This window comes from Oncorhynchus kisutch, linkage group LG13, assembly GCF_002021735.2.
Source record: "Oncorhynchus kisutch isolate 150728-3 linkage group LG13, Okis_V2, whole genome shotgun sequence".
NCBI lineage: Eukaryota > Metazoa > Chordata > Actinopteri > Salmoniformes > Salmonidae > Oncorhynchus > Oncorhynchus kisutch.
Window position 1 is genome coordinate 72,243,003 of NC_034186.2, and position 24,239 is coordinate 72,267,241.

A 24,239-nucleotide genomic window follows, 5' to 3' on the forward strand; every position below is an offset into this window, starting at 1 on the left:
GTGAGGCCTGTCCCGTGGCCCTCTGTCTCATACCGGGCAGAAGCTGCTTCAGGGCCTGGCACAAGACTCACAAGTGGAACGAGGAAGTCATCTTCAGTCTGTTTTCTTAAATGTTGTCAGATATGTGGGTCTGGAGCCTCAGCATGAGATGTTAGTGGTTTGTGGTCAAAAAGGCCCACTTTCAGTTCCCGGTTCATATTGTTTTAGTAGAATTCAGGCATACATACATTAAATAAGAAATATTTCCTTTGTGGGTGTTTTTGCAAAAAAAGGAAGTTTGAAAAGTTTGCTCCATTTTCTTAAAAGCCCTTTTCCTCATGTTGTTTAAGTTGACATATTATATACATTGTTAAAAAACAAATATGCCTCTTTCAAATGTGTGCACTTTGTACATGACTTTACAGTTCTTGTTCTTACAGCTAACCGTGGTCCAAACAGTATCTTTCAATGCTACTTACAAAGACAAGGGAACCCAAAAAACAACCATGCACAGTGCCTTCAGAAAGTATTCATACCCCTCGACTTATTCCACATTTTGTTGTTACAGCCTGAATTCAACATGGATTAAATCATTTTCTCACCCATCTACACACAATACCACATAATGACGAAATGTGTTGTACTCCGTGATGTGTTGGATTTTCCCCAAACATAACACTTTGTATTCATGGCAAAGTTCATTTCGTTGCCACTTTTACTTTAGTGCCTTATTTCAAACAGGATGCATGTTTTGGAATATTTGTATTCTGTAATTAATGTTAGTATTGTGGAGTAACTACAATGTACATCCTCAGTTCTCCTGTCCCAGGCATTAAACTCTGTAACTGTTTTAAAGTCACCATTGGCCTCATGGTAAAATCCCTGAGTAGTTTCCTTCCTCTCTGGCACCTGAGTTAGGAAGCATCTTTGTAGTGACTGGGTGTATTGATACACCGTCCAAAGTGTAATTAATAACTTCATCATGCTCAAAGGGATATTCAATGTCTGCATTTATTTGATTTTTTTTACCCATCTACCAATTGGAAAATCTCCCTGGTCTTTGTGGTTGAATCTCTGCTTGACTGAGGGACATTACAGATAAATGTATGTGTGTGATGCAGAGATGAGGTAGTCATTCAAAAGTAATAACACTATTATTGAATTATTCTTTTTTATTGTTTTACTCCTTAACTTATTTAGGTCTGCCATAATAAAGGGGTTAAATACTTGTGGACAAGACATTTCAGCTTTTCATTTTTAATACATTTGTAAAAACCATTATCCCACTTTGACATTATTGGGTATTGTGTGTAGGCCAGTGACATGTCTCAATTTAATACATTTAAAATTCAGGCTGTAACAACAAAAAAAAAGTCAAGGGGTGTGAATATATTCTGAAGGCACGGTTACATCATAGACACAAGAAACCTTTGATAAATCATTTATTTTTATTTGAAATAATTCCAACTTTCCACTGATATATTAAACTAATATACAGCACTTTTGCAGTGCCTAAATAAAAATATCCAGATACTTAAACAAAAGTTCACCCTAAGTTAATGAACTAGAACACACAGTATTTTTGTTATTTTCTCTTATGAACCATACAAAGCTACACTAACGAATCCATATACCAAAACACAGAAAAAGCAAACACTACTAAGGTTTTCCTGAGTGCCTCTAGTCCTCCATCTCTGGTCCCATAGGGCTGTGTGAACCAGACACAGTGCTGTAGCAGACCAGGCAGCCTGGTTGTATCAGGGGACTTATCCTCCAGAGGATGAGGCGGCTGTCCAGGAGCTGAAAGTCGGGATGGAGGTGGGGATCCTTCTCCCTCTTCCTCTCTTTCCCCTTCTCCTACCTCTCCCCCTTACTCTTTCTCCTCCCATGGTGGTGGTGGAGAGACAGAGGGGGTTATTGATCCCACTCAGAGGAGTTCAGGCATTAGTTCCACCAGGGTGACTAGACTAGAGACAGACAGCGCTCTGTGAGCCACCAGTGGGGCCTACAAGTCAGGGCTGAGTGGAACTAGGATGTATCCTTCTGATATTGATCTCATCTACATCAGTTTTATTGACTGAAGCACTGTCTTGTGCTTCAGTTCCAATGGGAAAGGCAGTGGCCTTGCCTTGCTGGAAGCCGGGGTGAGCACAGCCTAGTGTGTTATCCCAGCTGCTGTTCAACAACTTGTGGTGATGAGTTCTCCATGGTTGGCTGAGGTTGAGAGGTAATCACTCCTATCATCTACTGGCATCTGAGATGAGATGGCCACTGACCACAGCTATCAGGCCCTGGGTTAGCATGATGGGACTACCAGTGGCTTGTGATCATGGTGTGTGTGTGGACTGGAGTTCTCGAAGGACCAGCTATTTGTCCACTACACTGTCCTCAGGTAGTCTTCCCTTCGCTATCTATTTCTAAATCTCTCCCAAAAGGTCAAAACATAATCTTTAGTAATTTCCCCATCATCTCTCCCTCGGTGTCTGAGAGCTGCAGTCACGCTCATCTTTTCAAAATCATACATTTCAATGGAAACACAAACTAATATTAAGATGGGTGAAGTTCGCCTTGCAGGGCATCTCACACTCTCCTCAAACATAACCAGAGATGCTCAGCATTAGCGCACAGTCTAGTTGGTATCTGGGCTGTCACTGTTAGCAAGAAATGTCAATGAGTCTTACAGGCAGCGCTGATGGTTCATCGTATAGATGATTTTAAGAGTGTTTATGTTAGATACAGTGGTAGTTTGTGTGTGTGTGCTACAGTGGAAGTTTAGTTTGTCTGTGTGTGTGTGTGTGTGTGTGTGCTACAGTGGAAGTTTAGTTTGTCTGTGTGTGTGTGTGTGTGTGTGTGTGTGTGTGTGTGTGTGTGTGTGTGTGTGTGTGTGTAACAAAGGCAGTCTCTTCCTCAGTGCCCTGAGGGCATCTAGGCTCAGTACAACTTGTGTTATCAATTCCAAACAGAACAGTGTGTCAAGTCTTTTAGTCCAGTTTTCCTTTGCTCCAAGTTTGGCTGTTTTCCCTGGGGACTATTCATTCCCCTGACCTAGGAGTGGCTGTATCCTCTATTCTCAGCATGAGAGACTTAAAAAGGAGAGAAAAAAGAAAATTGTTCCTCTTCATATTTTATTCTCCTTTTCATTCCTCTATCCTTGGGCTCATGACCTGCAGAGGGAACATAGTGGAGGACGGTGGTTAGAATTACAACTATTATTCACTGTCTCTGAGGATTCTAGAACTGTTGTGTGAACTGACGTGAGCCGGAAATGATTAACACAACCTCGCACAGCTGCCTGTCTGTCAGAGCCGAACGTCCATAACCAGCTTTCTCAGGTTGGGTCTAGGGAGTATGACAACGTGAGACCAGGTAGTGTATATGGCTCTGATGCCTGTGGGCAAAGTTTGCCATCTAGTGGTTATTGGTGGCATTACATAGCCATTCCAATTCATGACCACCAGTCAAGTCCACATCTATGACCCCCACCGCCTGTAGTGGTCAGCATGGCCCCAATACATGCCACAGAGTAAATAAGTACTTTAATCAACCAGCTTACTAACACAGTATAACAGAACCAGAATGGAGAGAGCAGTGAGGCTCACCTATCTCGTCCCCAGCAGCCGGCCTGTTGTTCCTGTGCGTCCAGCAGCAGTCTGCGACCCTCCTCGTAGTCATCCTGGTCCACACTGATCAGCAGCCGGACCCCCTCACTCCCCGCCGCCCTCCGCAGAGAGTCTGTGATGAACACCCCCTTCAGGGCCTCTAGCAGCGCTCCACTCAGATAGTCCCCCCAGAAGGCCTCCAGGTTGTCCAGCTCAGAGAACTTGATGTCGCAGATGATGGAGCCCAGGTCGCGGGCGCGCAGCACGGAGGTGGCACGACTGAACAGCTCAAACTGCCGCTCCAGGGGCTGCTGCTTGTCCGAGGAGACACTGCCGCGCAGAGCCGACTCATGCTCCCAGTATTCTGCTCGCACGCGCAGACGAATGTCTGCAGGGAGGGGGGAGGGTGAGGAGAGGAGATGGAGGGAGGTAGGGGAGGAGAGAAGGGAGGAAAGGGGACAGAGAGAGAGAGAGAGAGAGAGAGAGAGAGAGAGAGAGAGAAGAGGAATGGGTAGAAGAGGGAGGGTGGTGGAGGGGAAGATGTAGGGGAGGAGAGAAGAGTGGGAAGGGGACAGAGAGAGAGAGAGAGAGAGAGTACAGAGGAATGGGTAGTAGAGGGAGGGTGGTGGAGGGGAAGATGTAGGGGAGGAGAGAAGAGTGGGAAGGGGACAGAGAGAGAGAGTACAGAGGAATGGGTAGTAGAGGGAGGGTGGTGGAGGGGAAGATGTAGGGGAGGAGAGAAGAGTGGGAAGGGGACAGAGAGAGAGAGTACAGAGGAATGGGTAGTAGAGGGAGGGTGGTGGAGGGGAAGATGTAGGGGAGGAGAGAAGAGTGGGAAGGGGACAGAGAGAGAGAGTACAGAGGAATGGGTAGTAGAGGGAGGGTGGTGGAGGGGAAGATGTAGGGGAGGAGAGAAGAGTGGGAAGGGGACAGAGAGAGAGAGAGTACAGAGGAATGGGTAGTAGAGGGAGGGTGGTGGAGGGGAAGAGAGAAGAGTGGTAGATGTAGAGGAATGGGTAGTAGAGGGAGGGTGGTGGAGGGGAAGGTGTAGGGGAGGAGAGAAGAGTGGGAAGGGGACAGAGAGAGAGAGTACAGAGGAATGGGTAGTAGAGGGAGGGTGGTGGAGGGGAAGAGAGAAGAGTGGTAGATGTAGAGGAATGGGTAGTAGAGGGAGGGTGGTGGAGGGGAAGAGAGAAGAGTGGTAGATGTAGAGGAATGGGTAGTAGAGGGAGGGTGGTGGAGGGGAAGATGTAGGGGAGAAGAGTGGTAGATGTAGAGGAATGGGTAGTAGAGGGAGGGTGGTGGAGGGGAAGAGAGAAGAGTGGTAGATGTAGAGTAGGAAACAGAGGTGGCAAAGAGGTGAAACAATCAAAAAGGGACAGAGGAAAATGGTGGAAGCAGGAGATTGAGTGGGGTGAGATATCATGTACACATGAGAGTGAAAATCAAATAGGAGGAGGGTGGGATCATTGAGTCAGAACAAAGGGAAGAGAGGTGAAGGGACAAAAACACAAAGAAAATGATAAGAAAACGTTTCAAATAAAGCCGTAATCACAGAATATTATCCCCCAAAAAATGGTCAAGAACAGGCTATGGGAGGGTTGATAGACAAGTGCCAAAGTAAAGAATATTTAAGGGGAGCCTACTACATTCAACAGGACTGTATCTGACATTAAACTAGTGATTAGAGTAGGATACCACATAGAAATACTTACTGGTGTAGGACACTGCTGTATCATTAACTACAGTTGATAACAAAAGTCTGTCTTTAAGAGTGATACAGGTGAGGCAGAACTGAAGACAGCTGTGGAGCACAGAGGTGAATGTAATACCAACCAGGCCGTCTACCATCACTAACCTGACAGTGGGAACAAATATGACCTGTTCGGGTCCAGAAGAGCATCACTCAGGATTTACTGTATGACTAAACAGATCTATTTTTCACAACACCCACTAAAAAAAGCTGTTGTTGTAGTACTAGAGTGAAATCAGAGGATGGATAACAAGCATATTCATCAGGGAAGAACACCACCACACCACTCTATACAGTTCTAATAGTCCACCCCCCATCATTATTCACCCGGGAGATTTCAGCCAGGCACTGTAATCTACACAAAACCTCTACACACTGAAAGCTAGAGCTATAACTATGTAATCCATTTCTCTGAGTAATCACAAAGCTTGTTACACTGTACTTACAGTAATAATGAGTTATAGGTGGGACAAAACAGGCAGAAATAAAATGCTACTTGTTGTGAGGGTTGTAGGATTTTGTTAGGTCACTCTAACACTGTAAACAGCCCTGGGGATGGATAGCAACCTTTCAGTGACATGTTTTTGTTGTTTCAGCAACAGGATAATTAGCGGTCTTGCAGCAACAGCACAGAGAGAAGGGTCAGGAGATACATACTGTACTGAGCAAAGGCAAGCAGACCTCTGTCTCATCCTCCTCTACTGCCATTATTCACCAAGCGCCCAGCAGAACCAGCGTCCTTCCGACTTTGCTGCAACAAAAAATCCAAACCTTCCCAGTCCCACACTACCCCACCCTACCAGAGATGTGCATAGATTGGAAAACTTTGTTTGAGATACATTAGTTTCACAGCAACATGTTAGCACCAAACTAAAAAATATATATTAAAATTAGAATATTCTTGTCAAAGAATGTTTGTCGCCAACATGGAGGATAGTTTGTCAAACTGTATATCTGGATTTACCCCACCCACCTTGCCCTCCCCAACTTCATGTAACAGAAAATGGAGGAACGATAAAGAGTAGAACTGGATTTAAAAAGAGAGAGAGAAGGAATATGGAACGGACAGGGGGGACCAGAGGTCCAAAAACTCACATTGAAAATTAGACCACAGTCTTATCTCTCAAAACACCTGTGGATGTGAATAAGAGGGAAAGCTATGTGTAGTACCATACACAGGGAACCGGGTACCTACACATACCTTGGTCTCTGAAGACACCGAGACAGGTTTGGGTAAAGGAGAAACTGACAAATAGTTGCTTCCTCTAACGAGGACACAAGAAATAGAACCAGACAATTTAAACTGGAATGTTGTACCAAATGAACCAGGGACCATGACTGTGCCTTAGACTATGTGATTCATTTGAGTTCTTTGTCTCCATCCACATTATTGTTCAGGCCCATGGGGGACAGTCTCTGGAGGGGGCAGCTTTGGAAAATGCCAACATTAGAAATGCAAATGTTGAATTGATTATGAATTTCTTAACATTTGTAAGAGAGAAAACCAAACACTGGTTCCTTCTTTCTTTGCTTTATAAGGTTGCAATGAGGGGGCTATACGAACACATACCACTTGGACCATCGGGGAGCTTAGACAGCAGGTAGCCTAGTGGTTAGAGCGTTGGACTAGTAACCCAAAGGTTGCAAGATTGAATCCCCGAGCTGACAAGGTAAAAATCTGTAATTCTGTCCCTGAACAACAGGCCGTCATTGAAAATAAGAATGTGTTCTTAACTGACTTGCCTAGTTAAATAAAGGTTAAATAAAAAAGACATCTTCAGGTTAGACAGATTTCCTACATTTACTGCCAACATTGAAAACATGCTCTGATGTACAACACAGTGTATCAAAAATGTATCTTAAGGTCAACTGCAAGTAGATTTGTAGATAGCTAAAATATGTGTTCTCTCACATCAGGCCAAATATGATAATCATGATCATATTTCATGAAGGTCAACTGTTAGTTTGCACACAAAGAAATTGGATACAGAAGGTGTTTGGATTTTTTTTTTTTCTTCCAGGAGGCAAAGTTATGGTACAAGGAACATTTCTGTCTCTATTGATACAGCAGCTCTTAGGACAGTTATCAATGAGGTTGATAGAGAACAGTAGGACGCATACAGTCCCGAAAATAAGACTAAATGCACACAGCCCCATAATCTGACATGTTGTGAAAAATAGTTGAAGGGTTGCCTTCCCTCATCACTACTCCAATGTCTCATCAACATCTCCACATTGTTACTCTGGGGAGATGTTTCTGCATGTAAAATCATGGACCATTTCAGGAAATACAGATACCTCTAGTCTAAATGGTCAATTTGGAGGCATTTCGTATCATAAAATACATGGTTTGTCCCTAAGGCAGTGTTTCCAAACTCGATCCAAGGGACCCTAAGGGGTGCACGTTTTGGTTTTTGACCAAGCACTATACAGCTGATACAAATAATCAAAGCTTGATGATTAGCTGATTATTTGATTCAGCTGTGTAGCACTAGGGCAGAAACCTACATGTGCACCCAGGGGGGGCCCCAGGACCCAGTTTGGGAAACCCTGCTCTAGGGGATACATTTATCTCTCCCTGCCAGCAGGGTGTCAAATCAGCTAAAACAGGATGTGCAGCTGACAAGGCACAGTACTGCTCTGAGAGGAAACTGAAAGTCAGCTTCAAGCTAATAACATCTGAAAGTTACCAGGACTGCATAATACCCCTGTCAATTGTCGATATGGTAAAACATGTCAGATAAATAAACTGAGTAAAACTGTAACAATTGTGCACTTTTGCAATGTACAAGTCTAGTGACATGGGTCATATACTGTGTGGGGACTGTGACATCAACACCTACTACACAATGTCCCCATACTTCTAAATGACTGCTCCTTCCTACCTACTTGTGAAAAATGGACTTGCTGAGAGCACCAGGAAAGGAAGGCCCTTAAAAACAATGGGAACATAGTGATTTTGTTAAGGTTACAGAGTCCTTTACACTTCATCAGAGACAGATAGATCCATTTAGACAGAACATTAGGAGGGACAACTTTCATTTTCTCCCTTTAAAACAAGGAGTTAGTTAGATTCTCCATTCACCCCACAGAAAAGTACCCATTTACGAGGAGTCACTTGGTGCGAAGAGCTTCAACTCTTTATCGATCCGTTTTTCTGCTGAACGACAGACCAAGAGAGGGAGGGAGAGAGGGAGGGGTAGAGAGAGACAGGTAGAGAGACCTCTCTCTATTCCCCTTTGACCAAAGCTCTTTCTTTTTTTGGTTTGTGTGGTTTGAGCGTTTAGTGTTCGTTCTCTCCCTCTCAGTGTGTGTGAGAGGATGTTTTTTCCTGACACACGAGTCGGTCTGTTTTGAACTGCGAACATAGAGAAAGGAGAGAAAGAGAGAGAAAGAGACAAGCACAGTTGGATTGGATATCTGTCAATTTGGTTGTTTCTCAAGATCAAGCAGGCAAGCTTAACACTGGTTCAAAGGCAATCACTTGGAGTTTGAATTGTTTTTGATGCCTCCAAGTCCACTGTTTAACATTACGGCTTACGTGGACTGTTTTACGTCGCTTCTAATCGTAGGTTACAGTTTGGCATAAGAAATTGTAACCACAAATAACTGAAATACTGTAACTGAAACGCTTGAACTGAGAAAAGGAACTGATTATGTGAAAACAAACTGACTGGTAAGATAGTAGAGGTAGTAATGGGTTTGGTCTGAATGCTGTGAGGCAGCATTGGACTGGACTGCCCCATCTATCTCTGCTCCCCACACTGGGAGCTCATTCAGGGGTCAGAGATGAGATACAGCATGCGGTTACACAGCCCTTAACACAACACTGTTGGGTCATTTTCCTCAGAACTGCTCGAGCAAAGGTTCCAGAGAAGCTGTCGGCGGCCATTTTATGTTCATATAAAGGATAGAATTCGAGTTCAGACTGACAAGAGGACTGAGATCAATGGATCTCTGAGACCAGTTTGACATTTTTAAATTGAGATTCCAGAATTGTTTTGGTCTCTTTTTGTTTTAGTAAACCAGAATCAGTTGGGTTGTTTGAATTCTGAGAAAGGTATTTGTGATCACTGACCAGACGTATCTACTGAAGTTGATGCCACAAGAACCACTGGGACTCAGTTAAAAGGCTCCATTTTGATGGCTGCTTTAGAAGAGTAGTTTACCCCAAAACTAAAGTTAATCAGATGTTTTCAGTATGCATGTAGTGGGATATACACCAGACTAGACAGTGTGGAATATGCACTCAGTTATCACTTTTTAGGAAAACATCTGTCAAACTTTGGCTTTGAAGTGAACTACCCCTTTAAGAAAAAATGTTCAGGTCAGTTTGAGCTTTGAGTCATTTGGAGAGTCCGAGCATGGTATTCAGAAGAGGGGTCAGGTTCAAGGTTGCATTACGGTGATTAAGAAACTTCTGGAATATTCTATGCATATTTCCGAGGACACTTTGGTCAGTTCTGTGAAACACTGAGGCCAACACCCCTCTTTAGAGTAATAGACACAAAAAAAAATCATGGAACATTCCAGAACACTTTGTGGAGAGCACACGTTTTTTCTGAATGGGGTAAGGAGGAACATGATAGCTAGAATAATACACAGGCATTGAACACAGAGCATAGTGGCAGCCCCCCCTCGTTCTGAGGGGGAGGGCCTCTTTACCTTGGGCATCGGGCCAGACTGACGAGAGAGAGAGCGACTGAGGTGAGCACACACTGCAGATCGTACGGACAGAGTGAAAGGCCAGACCAGACTTTTTTTTTTGTCCAGCCTTTCTCTCCGCTCTCTAGGTCCGCTCTCTAGGTTACTCGATCTGAGTCACAATCCTGAGTCAACCTGGTGGGGATCAAATGCGGAGTCAAGACAGCAACATGTTCAGAGGCAAAGCAACAACACTGTGTATGGTACATGTCTGGGACTGTGAGGGCAAGGCTACTGCAGAGGGCAAGGCTACTGCAGAGGGCAAGGGGCAGGTATCCCTCGTAGATTGTTTAGGGTTTGATCACTGGGCACTTAGTGCAGTTGATTTAGAGAAGGCTGTTCTGATCGACGGGGACAAAATGGCACATTTGAAAGGGTTGCAGTGTTATGTTGGAGCGCTACGAAGTCAGTGTAAAATCATAAACATATTTGTCTCCCTGAAGAAGAGACTTCATGGATTGTGAAAAGTTGTTGAAATCAGATCATGTTGATAAATAAGCAGTATCACTCATCAGTATGTGTCAGGCTGTGGGAGTGGCTGTGTCTGGGATAGCCACAGTACGAAGGGTTAGTTGGCTGTCAGGTAGGCTAGATACAGCAACAGATCTGGAAGGGCTAAGGGCCTACTGACCTGGGCCCGGTTTCCTGATAGCGATTGAACTTAGGCTTACGAGTGTTTAACGATGCATCTTTCCTATAACGGACAAAGATGTAACATGTGTTTGCTAAAACACCATGTAGAGAGAACGGTCGCTAAGCGCGTCGTTGTGGCTTGTGTCGATACTGACAGGATCGAAAGAAAAGCAACGCTGCTCTCGGATCAGCTCTTTCTCCATTCAAATCTTACCTTAACATCCAAATGATTCCACAATACTGAAGACTGATCAGCTCCTAGAAGCTTATCACCTATGGCTTCCAATATTTAGGAGGCTGATTCTAATCCTTACCCTGTAATAATGCACTAAATCACGATATGGCACATTATTGCACACATTAGGCTGCACAGCATGAAATACATACAGACAAATTACAGACTGTAGCCTACAAGTACAGTAGCAACATAGAACTCAATGATTCAAATTGCCATTTAGCCTACTGTATATATATTTTAATGTACACATGTTTTAATTTCAAGCATCTTTTTATACGCTGCTTGTTTGTATCAATTGCAAAGACAGTGCCAACTTGTATTGGTTGTCTGAAGTGATCAGTGGTCACAGAGGCGGAGAAGCCATGTGATTCTATGTTTAGCGGAGCTCTTCTGTGTGTAATGGCAAAAAAAGCATCTAACAACCCACTTAGCTGTTCAATGAGTGGTCTGAGACAGGCGTTAGATTACAAGTGTAACGTTAAAAACGAATGTTTTGGGAAACAGCTCTGAGATTTAATAATGCCCCGACGAAGGTTCTAACAAACATAGCTTTAAGATGCTTTTGGGAAACCGGACCCTGGTCTGGGAAGATGTCAGCAAGTGTGAGGCTATCAATTCAACTTATATGTTCAGTACACATTCAGAAATTCAGCGGGACTTTCTCTAAAGTTTATGTTAGGGATCGGAGAAGACAGACAGTACTACCAACATAAGAGACAGGAGACCTACCAGGCAGGGTTCTTAAGAACAGGAGCTGAAAAAAACTGGGTAAGAGAGAGAGAGGGAGATACGTGGGGGGAGATGAAAAGTGAAGGAAAAGAAAAATGGAGAAAGGGATAGGAATCTCTCTTTTTGGAACAACAGTAGTTATGTAGCCTGGATACCAGCCTGTTTGAGGTATCATTCCACTCATTGTCATGCCAAATGAGTGACAAGGAGTGGCATGATCGCACAAGCAGATCTGGGACCAGGCTAGTAGTTATGCTATATGAAGAAGAAAGACAAGCTCGGCTGACAAGCGTATAGCAGACGTATAAGTGAAAGACAGGTGGTTTACTGTCTTCTACACTCTAACTGTCCTTCCCCTGGGCCTCAGTCTGGACCACAGGCTAGTTATTACGAGGCAGCATTCCAACCATGTGGCAGCTATAGTATGTAGGTCTAAAGCATACATTTTCCCCACAAGTATTGTCACAAAAGAGCAAGGCAGCGTAACATAATTTTTTGTCTGCACAGAACAGACTAAATTGCTCTGTTTAGTGAGCTTGTGGGTTGACGCAGAAACGTCCCATTGAAACATAACACGCTTGTGAGTTTAAGGTTGAATGCCACATTGAAATGCCATGTCCTACTACTACACGAAGCCTGCTGTGCTGTGTGGAGCTCAGACAGAAACGCTGACTCACACTGCTGTGCATTGGGTGTGTGAATTCCTCTCAGGGTACATCTCAATAGCCTAAAGAGGCTTCCTTCCATTGTTTCCTCCCCTTTATCAGAATGGCCAGGATAGGTAAAAGGCAAGTAATAAGGCTGGATGCTTATTTAGTTTGAGAATGGTGAAGACAATGGCTGACATTGGCATAGTATATTTGATAGATGGAAGTTGTAGGCGAGCCAACCCAATTCCCCTCTGTGCTAAGGTCATCATGAAACAGAACAGATAGATTTCATTTCATTCCGTTTCAGGTTGTTGTTTTTTGCTTGGCCGTGCAAGCAGACTATCCTTGTGTGGACGTCTACAGAATCCCTCCATTGTGAGGATGTTAGTGTGGCAGGAAGCACACAATCAAAGACCCCGGGAGTGTGTAAAACGCTGTCTGAAACCCTGGTGATAATGATTGAGTGTGAGACAGTTTGACCACCACAGAGAGCATATGATGACCAGGTTGAGGGGTTAAGTCAGGTCAAATACAGCCAGTCAGTATGGGTTGTATTTACTGATGAGCGGTCACTCATTCACACATGCTCTGCTCTGACAGTACTGTTACAGCACAGCCCACTCAGTCCAACATGCCTGCAGGGTAGTATTGATCTCCCAGGAGGCCCATGCAAACCATTCTCAAACCAGCAATGGTGGGACGGTCAACTTATGGTCAGGATATAAGCTGAGCAGAGGGAGCAAACTGAAGTCGTTATCTTATGTGAGGACATGAACACGGCTCTGGCTGGATTTAAGGTTGCTTGATATGGGTATTTTAAGTTTAAACTTACTGGTGAGACAAGGTGGTGACTGGGACATTCTGATATGGCAGCAATTTTTAGTATCATCACTGTTAAGGGCTGTTGTGGTGATGGTTCTTACAGCTTCTCATTAGAAGTGAGATAGAAAATGGATGTAAGCCAGAGAGAGAGAGACTCAGACACATGTATGATGGCAAGAGAGGAACCCAGAGAGAGTGTGGTGAATGAGCAAGTGGGTTAAAGAGAGAGATGGAAAGAAAATAGAGAAAAAGAGATGGAAGGGAAACTAGAGAGAAAGAGAATGGCATGGAGGCGGGTCTTACCGCAGGTCACTTTCTCAGATATAGGTGGGGGAGGAGTTTCAGGGATGCCCGTTCTTCTCCTGTGGGCAGTGGGCTTGCTGGTCCAGCGGCGGCCTTTACCCCTCTTCTTCCGTTGGGGGGCGGGTGTTGGCCTGGCAGAGTCAACACCTGTTGGACAGACACAAATCCAGCAATGCTTAACTGGTGCAAATCCAGACAATTTCACAAACAGTTACTGACATTTCTTAGAGACAAGTTCAGGCATGCACAGATTGTACCGGAGTGTAGCTTACCCCCCCTCCATTGCTGTGTGGCGTGTTCATCATGTGATTCTGTCTGTGCACAGGGGTCAGTCAGTCCAGATGTGCACACCTGTCTTTTGTCCTCTGTCCCGTAGTCCACTCTGAAACGTTCTGGTGATACTGAGAGGTAGATTAAGGTCAGACACCGACACAGCCGAGTGTAGACAGGCAAACAGACAACACACAACTGGGAGGAGTAGGCCTCCAGGTGATTATGACAACATTGTCTCTATTACTGCATGTTGGCTTCCAGTTATGAACAGCACTCTATGTTACAGTCCCTTACCTGTCCTCCTTTTCTTGCGGGACACCAAAGGCAGGAGGTCGTGTCGCGTCAGGACTCGCAGCAGCTGCAACAGGGGCTCCAGGTTACCCTCACTGAGGTACCCACGTCTCTCCAGCTCCAGCAGCAGTTCTAGCCCACTCTTGGGCTTGTGGCGGGCAGCGGTAGGGCAGGCCAAAGCAGGAACCTTGGGCTGTAACCGCCGCCAGGCCTCCAGGAGCACTGGGCTGGGGGAGACTCCTTTACTGGCCTCAGGGTCTTCCTCACCGGGCTCGCTGGTCCAGCCAGCTGGGTCCAAGGGGTGCCCTCCAGCCGGATAGGTCTCATCCAAGAGGAACGACAGCACCTCAACGTCTGTCTCTGTCAGTTGAGAACCGACAACTTCAAACATCTCGTGTAGAGAGAGCATCCCATAGTACGTCAGGCACTCAGTCTCGTCCCAGTACAGAGAGTCTCGGAGAGAGTACCTTGGACGACGCATGGTTGCCATTGTTAACAAGCTAGCTGGCTATCCTTTCCCAATGCACCTAGGCCATTGTGATAAGAATAAAGTTAATTAGACAATGTGGGTAGCAATGAAGTAACGACTCAAAATATCAAACTAAACAACAGGACTGGCTAGGTTTATCAGGTTATCAAATAACAAGCCAGCCAGCAGCCACAACGCGAATGGACCACGAGATATTGACATGCACTGTTACAGGCTTTAAAATGCAACCAACTGTCTAATAATAACCGATTTGGCGGTGAACACAAAGCTACTTCGTTTTCGTTGTGGTTACGTTGGAGAGCTCGAGATCTCGCCGAGCCACCATACCTTGCAAGTACAAACTGTGTTGACAGTGCAACAAATTACGTTACGTAACAGACGTTCCACTGCTGGAAGAAAAAAAACTGCACTTTACATTTAGATTGACAGCCCTTGAAAACGGTCAAAAATAGAGATGGTCCCTCATACATTGCTACATTTGTCTCGATTTGATAGTAAGCTAGATGGAAACATCAAAATAATTAGTTGCAGCTGGATGAACCATTTGGGTAGCTAGCTAGCTAACGTTAGCTACGAAATTATCGCTAGCTAGCAACAACAACAGCTGACTATACCATGAAGATGAATCAAGACGTTCAAATACATGTAAAGACTAAAAATGCGGTTATTCATTGTCAATATAATATTGTTAATCGTTGCAACAAGCTAAATAATATGTTATTTTGTGAAACTCGCCTTCGTTGTTCGACGATGGTCAGTGTTGTCAACACAGCTGGGGTGTATTCATTAGTCAGGTTCGGTTCTAAAACGTTTTGTCTGTTGCAAAACGGAAACCGTTTACTCTCGGAACCAAACGGAAGCAAACAGAAAAAATGGAATAGAAACGGAACGAAGCGGGGAGGGACCTGCCTAAATGTGTCCAATATAAACTCTAGTTTTCGTTACTAAACGTTTATCAACAGACAAAACGTTTTGCAACTGAATCAACTAATGAATACGCCTCGCACGCAGAGCTGGCAGTAGAACAACAACAAGCAGTAACCAATCACTGCACTTATTTTTTAGGACGTGTTGGCGAGGAGACGAAGATGATGCTGTAGTCAGAGGCCTACTCATTTTATACATGAAGAACGCGAATGAGGCAGTATTGCAGATTCAAAACAGTATAGTGACCTATTATATAATTTCCCCCAGAATATCTAATAAATATCCTCACATGTACATGTCGTTTTCACCATTTACTATGACCAGCACCCACTATGCTATTGCCACAAGAAATCACGCCCTATCGTGTATTAATGCTATTTTAATGGAGGATTTAAGGCTACATATAAATGTGCTCTGTGCATGCGTGTGTCTATATGGCAACGCTGACTATATGAGCGCTGAGGTCCCACAGATCCATCCGGACATGATGCTGCAGGTCTCTTCTCCAGCTCCGAGAAGGGTTGGTCTCTCTGATGGTGGAGGCACACACGGTCTCCCCTCACATTCACAGAACTGGGCTCTTTCTACCTGGGAGAGTCCACGGAGATACAGTGATTTTCTACACATCCAATGGCCATAATCTATGCGTATTATATCCTGTATTAATACTAGAGTAAAGATTGTCTTGGGGCCCAACCATCTTGCACCATAGATCTAACCCACCTCTGCGCATCTCCAATACAATGTCTCTCACCTGTTCCTCTGGACTGTCAATGACCACCAGATCTCCGCCCTGTTGAACACAGTCGACCCGACCGCTGCTCCAGCTCCTCCTTAGTGGAGAAGAAGTAACACCTGGAGGAGAAAATCTTCCAGCCCATAAGACAAGGTGTGTGAGGCGAATGTACACAAACACACACACGCGCACACATAAGAACACATTCATGCACGTTGCACACACACATGCACAAACATACAGAAACAAGCATACACAGACAATAACATATACATGCACATTTCACAAACACACACAATAACATATTCATGCACATTGCACACACACACAAACACGCAGTATATAGTGCATATAGATGTAGATGGACAGATAAATCAAGACACTGCTGACCTTGGGTGATCTGGTCTCTGAATGGACAGTGTCGGTCCACAGGCAGGAAGTTGACCAGCTCTGTAGGCATCTTCTGAAGGGAATTCCTTTCCCTCACCGTGACAACAAAGTCTCTGTTCAAAATCGCCTCAGTTTCAAAGAGACTTATGAGATCTAACTGAAGTTGGTTTTTAGTCTCTGCGACCCTCACATGCTCTCACCTCAACTGGTCATAACGCTTTGATCACACCAACAGTGTCTTTGTGCAAAATGTTATGCAGCATCATCTGGATATGTTTGCAACAAAAGTTCAACATTTACCTTCTGCTACCATTTCTGTCGAGCCGGTGAGGCATACAGTTTGATAATTCCAACGTATGCACCACACAGAACGCACTGCAACTGCCTCTACAATGCTGGAAGGTAAAAGTAGCATTCCATTGGAAATGAATGTACTTCTGGTGTACCAAAATGCAATGATGCTGTCGGTGTGATCGAGGCGTTAAGCTGCACTGATGTTCAGGTGTTGTCTCTGTGACCGTTCCCTGGTTCATGTGAGATATTTTATCTCTCTCTGTAGTTGGTTTTTAGATACGGTTGGTTTTTAGATGCTGTCAGGTCTATGTAGTTTTTTATTTATTTTTACAATTGGTTGTTGGATGTCAGTAGGCCTTCATACTCTCTTTCTAATTGGTTATGAGAAGCAGCAAGATCTCTGTGTTGCCTCTCTGACTGGTCCTTGGTTGCGACAAGTTACATGTAGTCTCTCTCCAGTTGGTCCTTAACCACAGCCACATAGCTGTTCATTTTCTGTAGCTCAGCTTAAGTTGAAGTCAAAGCATCATTTTGGATCCAGACCTGGTTCTTGGATGTGAGGACGGTGTTGTAGTTGTCCCTCAGAACCTGAAATTATGCCTTCAGTCAGGTGCAACTGAGAGAAGCTGTGTAATCTGGTGAGATGGACACAAAGTATGAGTGTTAACAATTAGAGTATAGTATACCGTCTTAGTATATGCTGCCTTTAAGGTTATAGTGTGGCACAGAGCCATGTATTTAGATTTTCTAAATACATGGCTCTGGAGTGGCCAAGGTCCATAAGGATGTGATGAAGAATATGCCTATTGTGTCCTCCTGTAATCATAGACCTGAGATGGTTAGGATTGATAAAAGCAGTATTCAGGGGCTTGAGGCGTCACTACAGACCCGGGTTCGATCGGGAATCCCATAGGGTGGCGCACAATTGTCCCAGTGTCATCCGGGTTTGGGAGAGGGTTTGACCGGGGGGGCTTTACTTGGCTCATCACGCTCTAGAGACTCCTTGTGGCGGGCCGGGCGCCTGTAGGCTGACTTCGGTCGTCAGTTGAACAGTGTTTCCTCCAACACATGGGTGCAGGTGGCGGGCAGGTGATAAAAAGCGCGGTTTGGCGGGTCATGTTTCGGAGGATGTATGACTCGACCTTCGCTTCTCCCGGGCCTGTTGGGGAGTTACAGCGATGAGACAAAATCGTAATTGGATCGCAATTGGATATCACAAAATTGGGGAGAAAAAGGGTGTACATTTCAAAAAAGAAAAAAAGAACAATCCTCGAGCCGGCAAGGTGGAAAAATCTGCTGTTCTGCCCTTGAGCAAGGCAATTAACCCCCAACAACTGCTCCCCCTTACAAAAAATTACTGCGGTTTTGAAAGTGCAGAAAGTGCAGTTCACTGTGGTATTTTGGATGCAGAATAATTGAACTGTAGTTATACAGCACTCTAACTGCAATTACACTGCTACATTTCTGCAGTAAAAAGAAAGCTGTTGTTTTGGACGCAGTACTGCACTCGGACTGCAGTCTTTTTCTGAAAAATTCAGTTGAGAATGTTAACATTATATTTTCGAGGACGGGTGAAATAATGGATGTTGAAATGAAAAACCAAACAATTGAAAGCAAAATGTATAGAATTGTAAACAAAGACATCAAAAGCAAAACCCCAATAATTTGTTATAGAGTTTTGCTCTCGCTTTTAAATGATTTGCTTACAAGTTGAGAGCAAAACTCTGCGAGAAATGATAAAAAATATATATTTGAAAACGAATGCAAAAATTGTTTCCGGTTCAACTTTCCCAGCAACCAATGCAATTCAATACATTTTGCCTACGCTCTTGCCTGCACGGACTACCTTTTGGTTACGCTATTCGTATCTTTGCTTTCGATGTCTGTTTCTTTGCTTTCACTGCCAGTCTTTTTGATTGCGAGTTTTGGCATTATTTTCCGTGAAGGGTGTAAACAATGAGTCTCCATTGGTCTGCTAGTTTTGGAGTGACGGATGTGACTGTCACCACGGATAAATCCACTATAATTGAACATTTCAATAAGCATTTTTCTACGGCTGGCTATGATTTCAACCTGGCTACCCCTACCCCGGTCAACTGCACTGTACCCCCCACAGCAACTCGCCCAATCCTTCCCCATTTCTCCTTCTCCCAAATCCAGTCAGCTGATGTTCTGAAAGAGACGCAAAATCTGGACCCCTACAAATCAGCCGGGCTAGACAATCTGGACCCTTTCTTTCTAAAATGATCTGCCGAAATTGTTGCAACCCCTATTACTAGCCTGTTCAACCTCTCTTTCGTGTCGTCTGAGATTCCCAAAGATTGGAAAGCAGCTGCGGTCATCCCCCTCTTCAAAGGGGGGGACACTCTAGACCCAAACTCCTACAGACCTATATCTATCCTACCCTGCCTTTCTAAGGTCTTCGAAAGCCAAGTCAACAAACAGATTACCGACCATTTCGAATCCCACCGCACCTTCTCCGCTATGCAATCTGGTTTCAGAAATGGTCATGGGTGCACCTCAGCCACGCTCAAGGTCCTAAATGACATCTTAACCGCCATCGATAAGAAACAATACTGTGCAGCCGTATTCATTGACCTGGCCAAGGCTTTCGACTCTGTCAATCACCACATCCTCATCGGCAGACTCGATAGCCTTGGTTTCTCAAATGATTGCCTCACCTGGTTCACCAACTACTTCTCTGATAGAGTTCAGTGTGTCAAATCAGAGGGCCTGTTGTCCGGGCCTCTGGCAGTCTCTATGGGGGTGCCACAGGGTTCAATTCTTGGGCCGACTCTCTTCTCTGTATACATCAATGATGTCGCTCTTGCTGCTGGTGAGTCTCTGATCCACCTCTATGCAGACGACACCATTCTGTATACTTCTGGCCCTTCTTTGGACACTGTGTTAACAACCCTCCAGGTGAGCTTCAATGCCATTACAACTCTCCTTCCGTGGCTTCCAACTGCTCTTAAATACAAGTAAACTAAATGCATACTCTTCAACCGATCGCTGCCTGCACCTGCCCGCCTGTCCAGCATCACTACTCTGGACAGTTCTGACTTAGAATTTGTGGACAACTACAAATACCTAGGTGTCTGGTTAGACTGTAAACTCTCCTTCCAGACTCACATCAAACATCTCCAATCCAAAGTTAAATCTTGAATTGGCTTCCTATTTTGCAACAAAGCATCCTTCACTAATGCTGCCAAACATACCCTCGTAAAACTGACCATCCTACCGATCCTCGACTTTGGCGATGTCATTTACAAAATAGCCTCCAATATCCTACTCAATAAATTGGATGCAGTCTATCACAGTGCCATCTGTTTTGTCACCAAAGCCCCATACACTACCCACCATTGCGACCTGTACACTCATGTTGGCTGGCCCTCGCTTCATACTCGTCGCCAAACCCACTGGCTCCAGGTCATCTACAAGACCCTGCTAGGTAAAGTCCCCCCTTATCTCAGCTCGCTGGTCACCATTGCAGCACCTACCTGTAGCACGCGTTCCAGCAGGTACAGTATATCTCTCTGGTCACCCCCAAAACCAATTCTTCCTTTGGCCGCCTCTCCTTCCAGTTCTCTGCTGCCAATGACTGGAACGAACTACAAAAATCTCTGAAACTGGAAACACATCTCCCTCACTAGCTTTAAGCACCAACTGTCAGAGCAGCTCACAGATTACTGCACCTGTACATAGCCCATCTATAATTTAGCCCAAACAACTACCTCTTCGCCTACTGTATTTATTTATTTTGCTCCTTCACACCCCTTTATTTTTATTTCTACTTTGCACATTCTTCCATTGCAAATCTACCATTCCAGTGTTTTACTTGCTATATTGTATTTACTTCGCCACCATGGCCTTTTTTTTGCCTTTACCTCCCTTATCTCACCTTATTTGCTCACATCATATATAGACTTGTTTTTCTACTGTATTATTGACTGTATGTTTGTTTTACTCCATGTGTAACTCTGTGTTGTTGTATGTGTCGAACTGCTTTGCTTTATCTTGGCCAGGTCGCAGTTGTAAATGAGAACTTGTTCTCAACTTGCCTACCTGGTTAAATAAAAAAATGGAGACTCATTGTTTAAGCCTTCCTCTAAAACACGCCCTTCACGGAAAAATAATGCCAAAACTCGCAATCGAAAAGACTGGCAGTGAAAGCAAAGAAACAGACATCGAAAGCAAAGATACGAGTAGCGTAACCAAAAGGTAGTACATGCAGGCAAGAGCCTAGGCAAAATGTATTCAATATAATTGGTTGCTGAGAAAGTTTAACAGAAAACGATTTTTGCATTCGTTTTCAAATATATATATATATATATATATATATATTTTGTATAATTTGTCATAGAGTTTTGCTCTCGCTTTAAAATTATTTGCTTACACGTTTTTTGGGTTTTGCTTTTAATGTCTGATTTTTGTTTACAATGCTATACATTTTGCTTTCAATTGTTTGTTTTTTGATTTCAACATCCATTATTTCACCCGTCCTCGAAAATATGTTTACATTCTCAACTTTATGTTTAATGTTCACGATTTATTTTATTTTTAATTCAATACATATGGCGTGAATTTTACCCCATACAACTGACTTACTATGTTTCCTGTTCCAAAAGGACAACCATTTGAAGCACTGAAGTCGCATTCCGTTCCAGCAGGTGGCGATAGTGCAAAATGTGTTTGCCGCCGTGCTCAAAGGAACGCCCTCCTTTGTTAACCGCATACAGTGTCTACGCTATGTTGTTGTAAATGTTCCTGTCATTATCTGTTAGCAAGCTGACACAACTTTTTTCCTAAAAAAAATGTCTAATATACAGTTATTGAGAGTGTTTCTCAGCCAGAGATTGACAATGGCAGCTGAGGAGATATTCGGCGTCATTGAAGAAACGATAGCAGAGTATCAGGAAGAGAACAGCCGTCTGCGTAGCATGCTCGATGTAGTTATTAAACCAGATATACTATTACACAGAATAGGTGTGTGACTGAGGCTGCTTGCTGTTATATTTTAAACGTTCTTTGTATATGTCAAGTGATAAATGTCATGATTTATCGACAAATGACAATGTAGCTAGCTAGCTATGTTATTATCTATCTAAATACCTAGCTAGCTGTCTAACTAGAATACTATTCATGTCAACGTTTTAGATGTTTTATTTAATTCTCTATCCTTCCCTCCAGACATCCAACAGTCCACCCACCACCCTGTTTCTGAAAAGGAGGTTCTCCCTGAGCAGCAACACTGTGAGCAGGAGTGGAGCCCCAGTCTGGGGCAGGAAGACCCACATTACATACAGATAAAAGAGGAACCGGAGGAACTAGAGTCATCTTTGAAAAATGACTACAACCACCAGGACCTGACTCAGTCCTCACTTCTTTATGAAACCCAAAGTGAAGACTATGAAGAGACGTACTGTCTTCCCAGCACCTCAACTGCACAGAGGAACTACTCTCTACACAGCACCTTAACTGAACAGAACATGATACAGATCAAATCAGAACTTGATGCAGAAGACAATGGAGTATCAGAACCATCCCGTGAGCCTCAGCCCCTATTTGCAGAAAATCTAGAGTCTTCTGCAGCTCAGAGTAAAAACATGAAATGTGTCAAAGGGGTAGAGAGTAGACCTCTGTCTACTCTCTACCCCTTAAAGCCACTTAAATCCAAGAGATCACCATCAAAGAGATTACAGACAGTAAGAAAACAAAGTGCCTATATCCACTGTAAATTTTGTGGAATGTATTTCTCCTACTTAGCTTCTTTAGTGAATCATGCAAGAAAGCATGCACAGGACAAAGAATGTCTATGTGGTGTGTGTGGAATACACTTAGAGTCCACAGAAAGTATGTTAGATCATCTAGAAACCCACGTTGGAGCTAGAGTTTGTCATGTTTGTGGTACATTTTTCCCAGGGAGTGCTGAGCTGAATGATCATATGAAGGTTCACCCAGGGGAGAAATCGTTTCGCTGTCCTGACTGTGGCAAGTGTTTCAGAAAAAATCCAGATCTCACAGCGCACAAGAGGATTCATACAGGGGAGAGACCGTACCGCTGCCAGTTTTGTGGCAAAGGATTCAGTCAGAGTGGAAACCTGGCGGTGCATATGAAGAGCCACTCTGGGGAGAAACCGCATTGCTGCCCTGTTTGTGGGAAATGTTTCAGCAGTAAATCTTATATGAACACACACATGAAGATTCACACAGGGGAGAGGCCATTTTGCTGCCGTGTATGCGGAAAATGTTTCATAAGAAACCCTGATCTGACAGTCCACATGAGGACTCATACAGGGGTGAAACCATATAAGTGCCAGTATTGTGGCCAAGGATTCAAGCAGAATTATCACCGGAAACTACACATGAAGATCCACATGGGAAAAACCATATCATTGCCATCTTTGTGACATGTATATCAGCACTAGCACCCAGTCAACCTGGCTTGAGATTTCACATGGAAGAGAAGACTTCACTGCAGTGTCTGGCAGAGGCTTTGTATAGACTGGAAGTTTGGGAGGACATATAATGACAATGCATAGAATACTTTAGTGTAGAAAATACTGACTGTAGACCTGGTTTGTGATGCATGTTTCACTCAGCTGCTTTATTGAGGAAATATGTTACTCGCAGTGACTGTTAATGTGGTTGTTTTACCTGTTTTGAAATCACTAATTGTAAGTTGCTCTGGGTAAGAGTGTCAACTAAATGACCAAAATGTAAATGCAAGAAGTCCAATTGACACAGGAGAGAATCCATATAATTGTTTTATGAAAAACATACATAATGCAATGATTGCTGCTAAATGCTTAAAATGGATGAACTCCCCTAGAAGATACGAGAAGAACATTCACAAGAGGGAGAAGACATAATGACAACCCGACAAAAAAACTCATGACAACGTGACAGTCGTCCCGTGTAGGGAGAGTCTTTCAGACAACACAAGGAAGTGCATTAAAACATCTAATTCCCTAAATCTGCTGTCATTCTTTATTTCTATGAAATATATCCCTCTTCTTTCTTGAATTAATTGCAGACATGAGAATGTTGGATTAGGGATAGCATTATGGTATATTCTATTTTTTGTGTACTTTTGTGATCAAGGGAGGCAATGATTGATCTAAACTTCAGATTTGCACCAGTAGTGCTGGAGCAGTGCCACCAGCTCTGCAGTCTTTCACATTTAGGTCTATTTGCAGGATTATAATAGAAATGTACAGACACTGGAGGAACTCCAACAATAGATTAATGACGAGAGATTAATTAATTTTGCTCAGTAATCAGTGTCCTCTTATCAAAGGCAGAATAGACTAGTGCAAACTGCAGGAGCTTCACGACCTGCGCCTTCCGCTCCAGCAGGGGACGACAGTGCAAAATGTATTATGTCGTGCACGCACAAAGACTATATAATGACGAGATGCTCATGTC

At 43.9% G+C, this 24,239-nt stretch overlaps 2 protein-coding genes across 3 annotated transcripts; one reads left to right on the forward strand and one right to left on the reverse strand.

The window, feature by feature from the left end:
* Positions 1-1,404: 1,404 nt before the first annotated feature.
* Positions 1,405-15,310, reverse strand: LOC109906424 (DNA-binding death effector domain-containing protein 2-like). Of its 2 annotated transcripts, XM_031787177.1 has the most exons (6): positions 15,200-15,310; positions 13,978-14,501; positions 13,683-13,811; positions 13,411-13,557; positions 3,579-3,966; positions 1,405-3,143 (listed from the first exon to the last, which is right to left on the reverse strand). In XM_031787177.1, exons 2-6 carry the CDS (start codon positions 14,462-14,464, stop codon positions 3,137-3,139), a joined length of 1,158 nt encoding a protein of 385 aa, XP_031643037.1. In that variant the 5' UTR covers positions 14,465-14,501; positions 15,200-15,310; the 3' UTR covers positions 1,405-3,136. The 2 variants fall into 2 exon arrangements, with proteins under 2 accessions (XP_031643037.1, XP_031643038.1); XM_031787178.1 differs by lacking the exon at positions 15,200-15,310 and having other exon boundaries at positions 13,978-15,149.
* A 6,089-nt stretch (positions 15,311-21,399) lies between these two features.
* On the forward strand, positions 21,400-23,787 carry LOC116353134 (zinc finger protein 391-like). The gene is made up of 2 exons (XM_031787179.1): positions 21,400-21,797; positions 22,002-23,787. Exons 1-2 carry the CDS (start codon positions 21,626-21,628, stop codon positions 23,219-23,221), a joined length of 1,392 nt encoding a protein of 463 aa, XP_031643039.1. The 5' UTR covers positions 21,400-21,625; the 3' UTR covers positions 23,222-23,787.
* Positions 23,788-24,239: the final 452 nt, after the last annotated feature.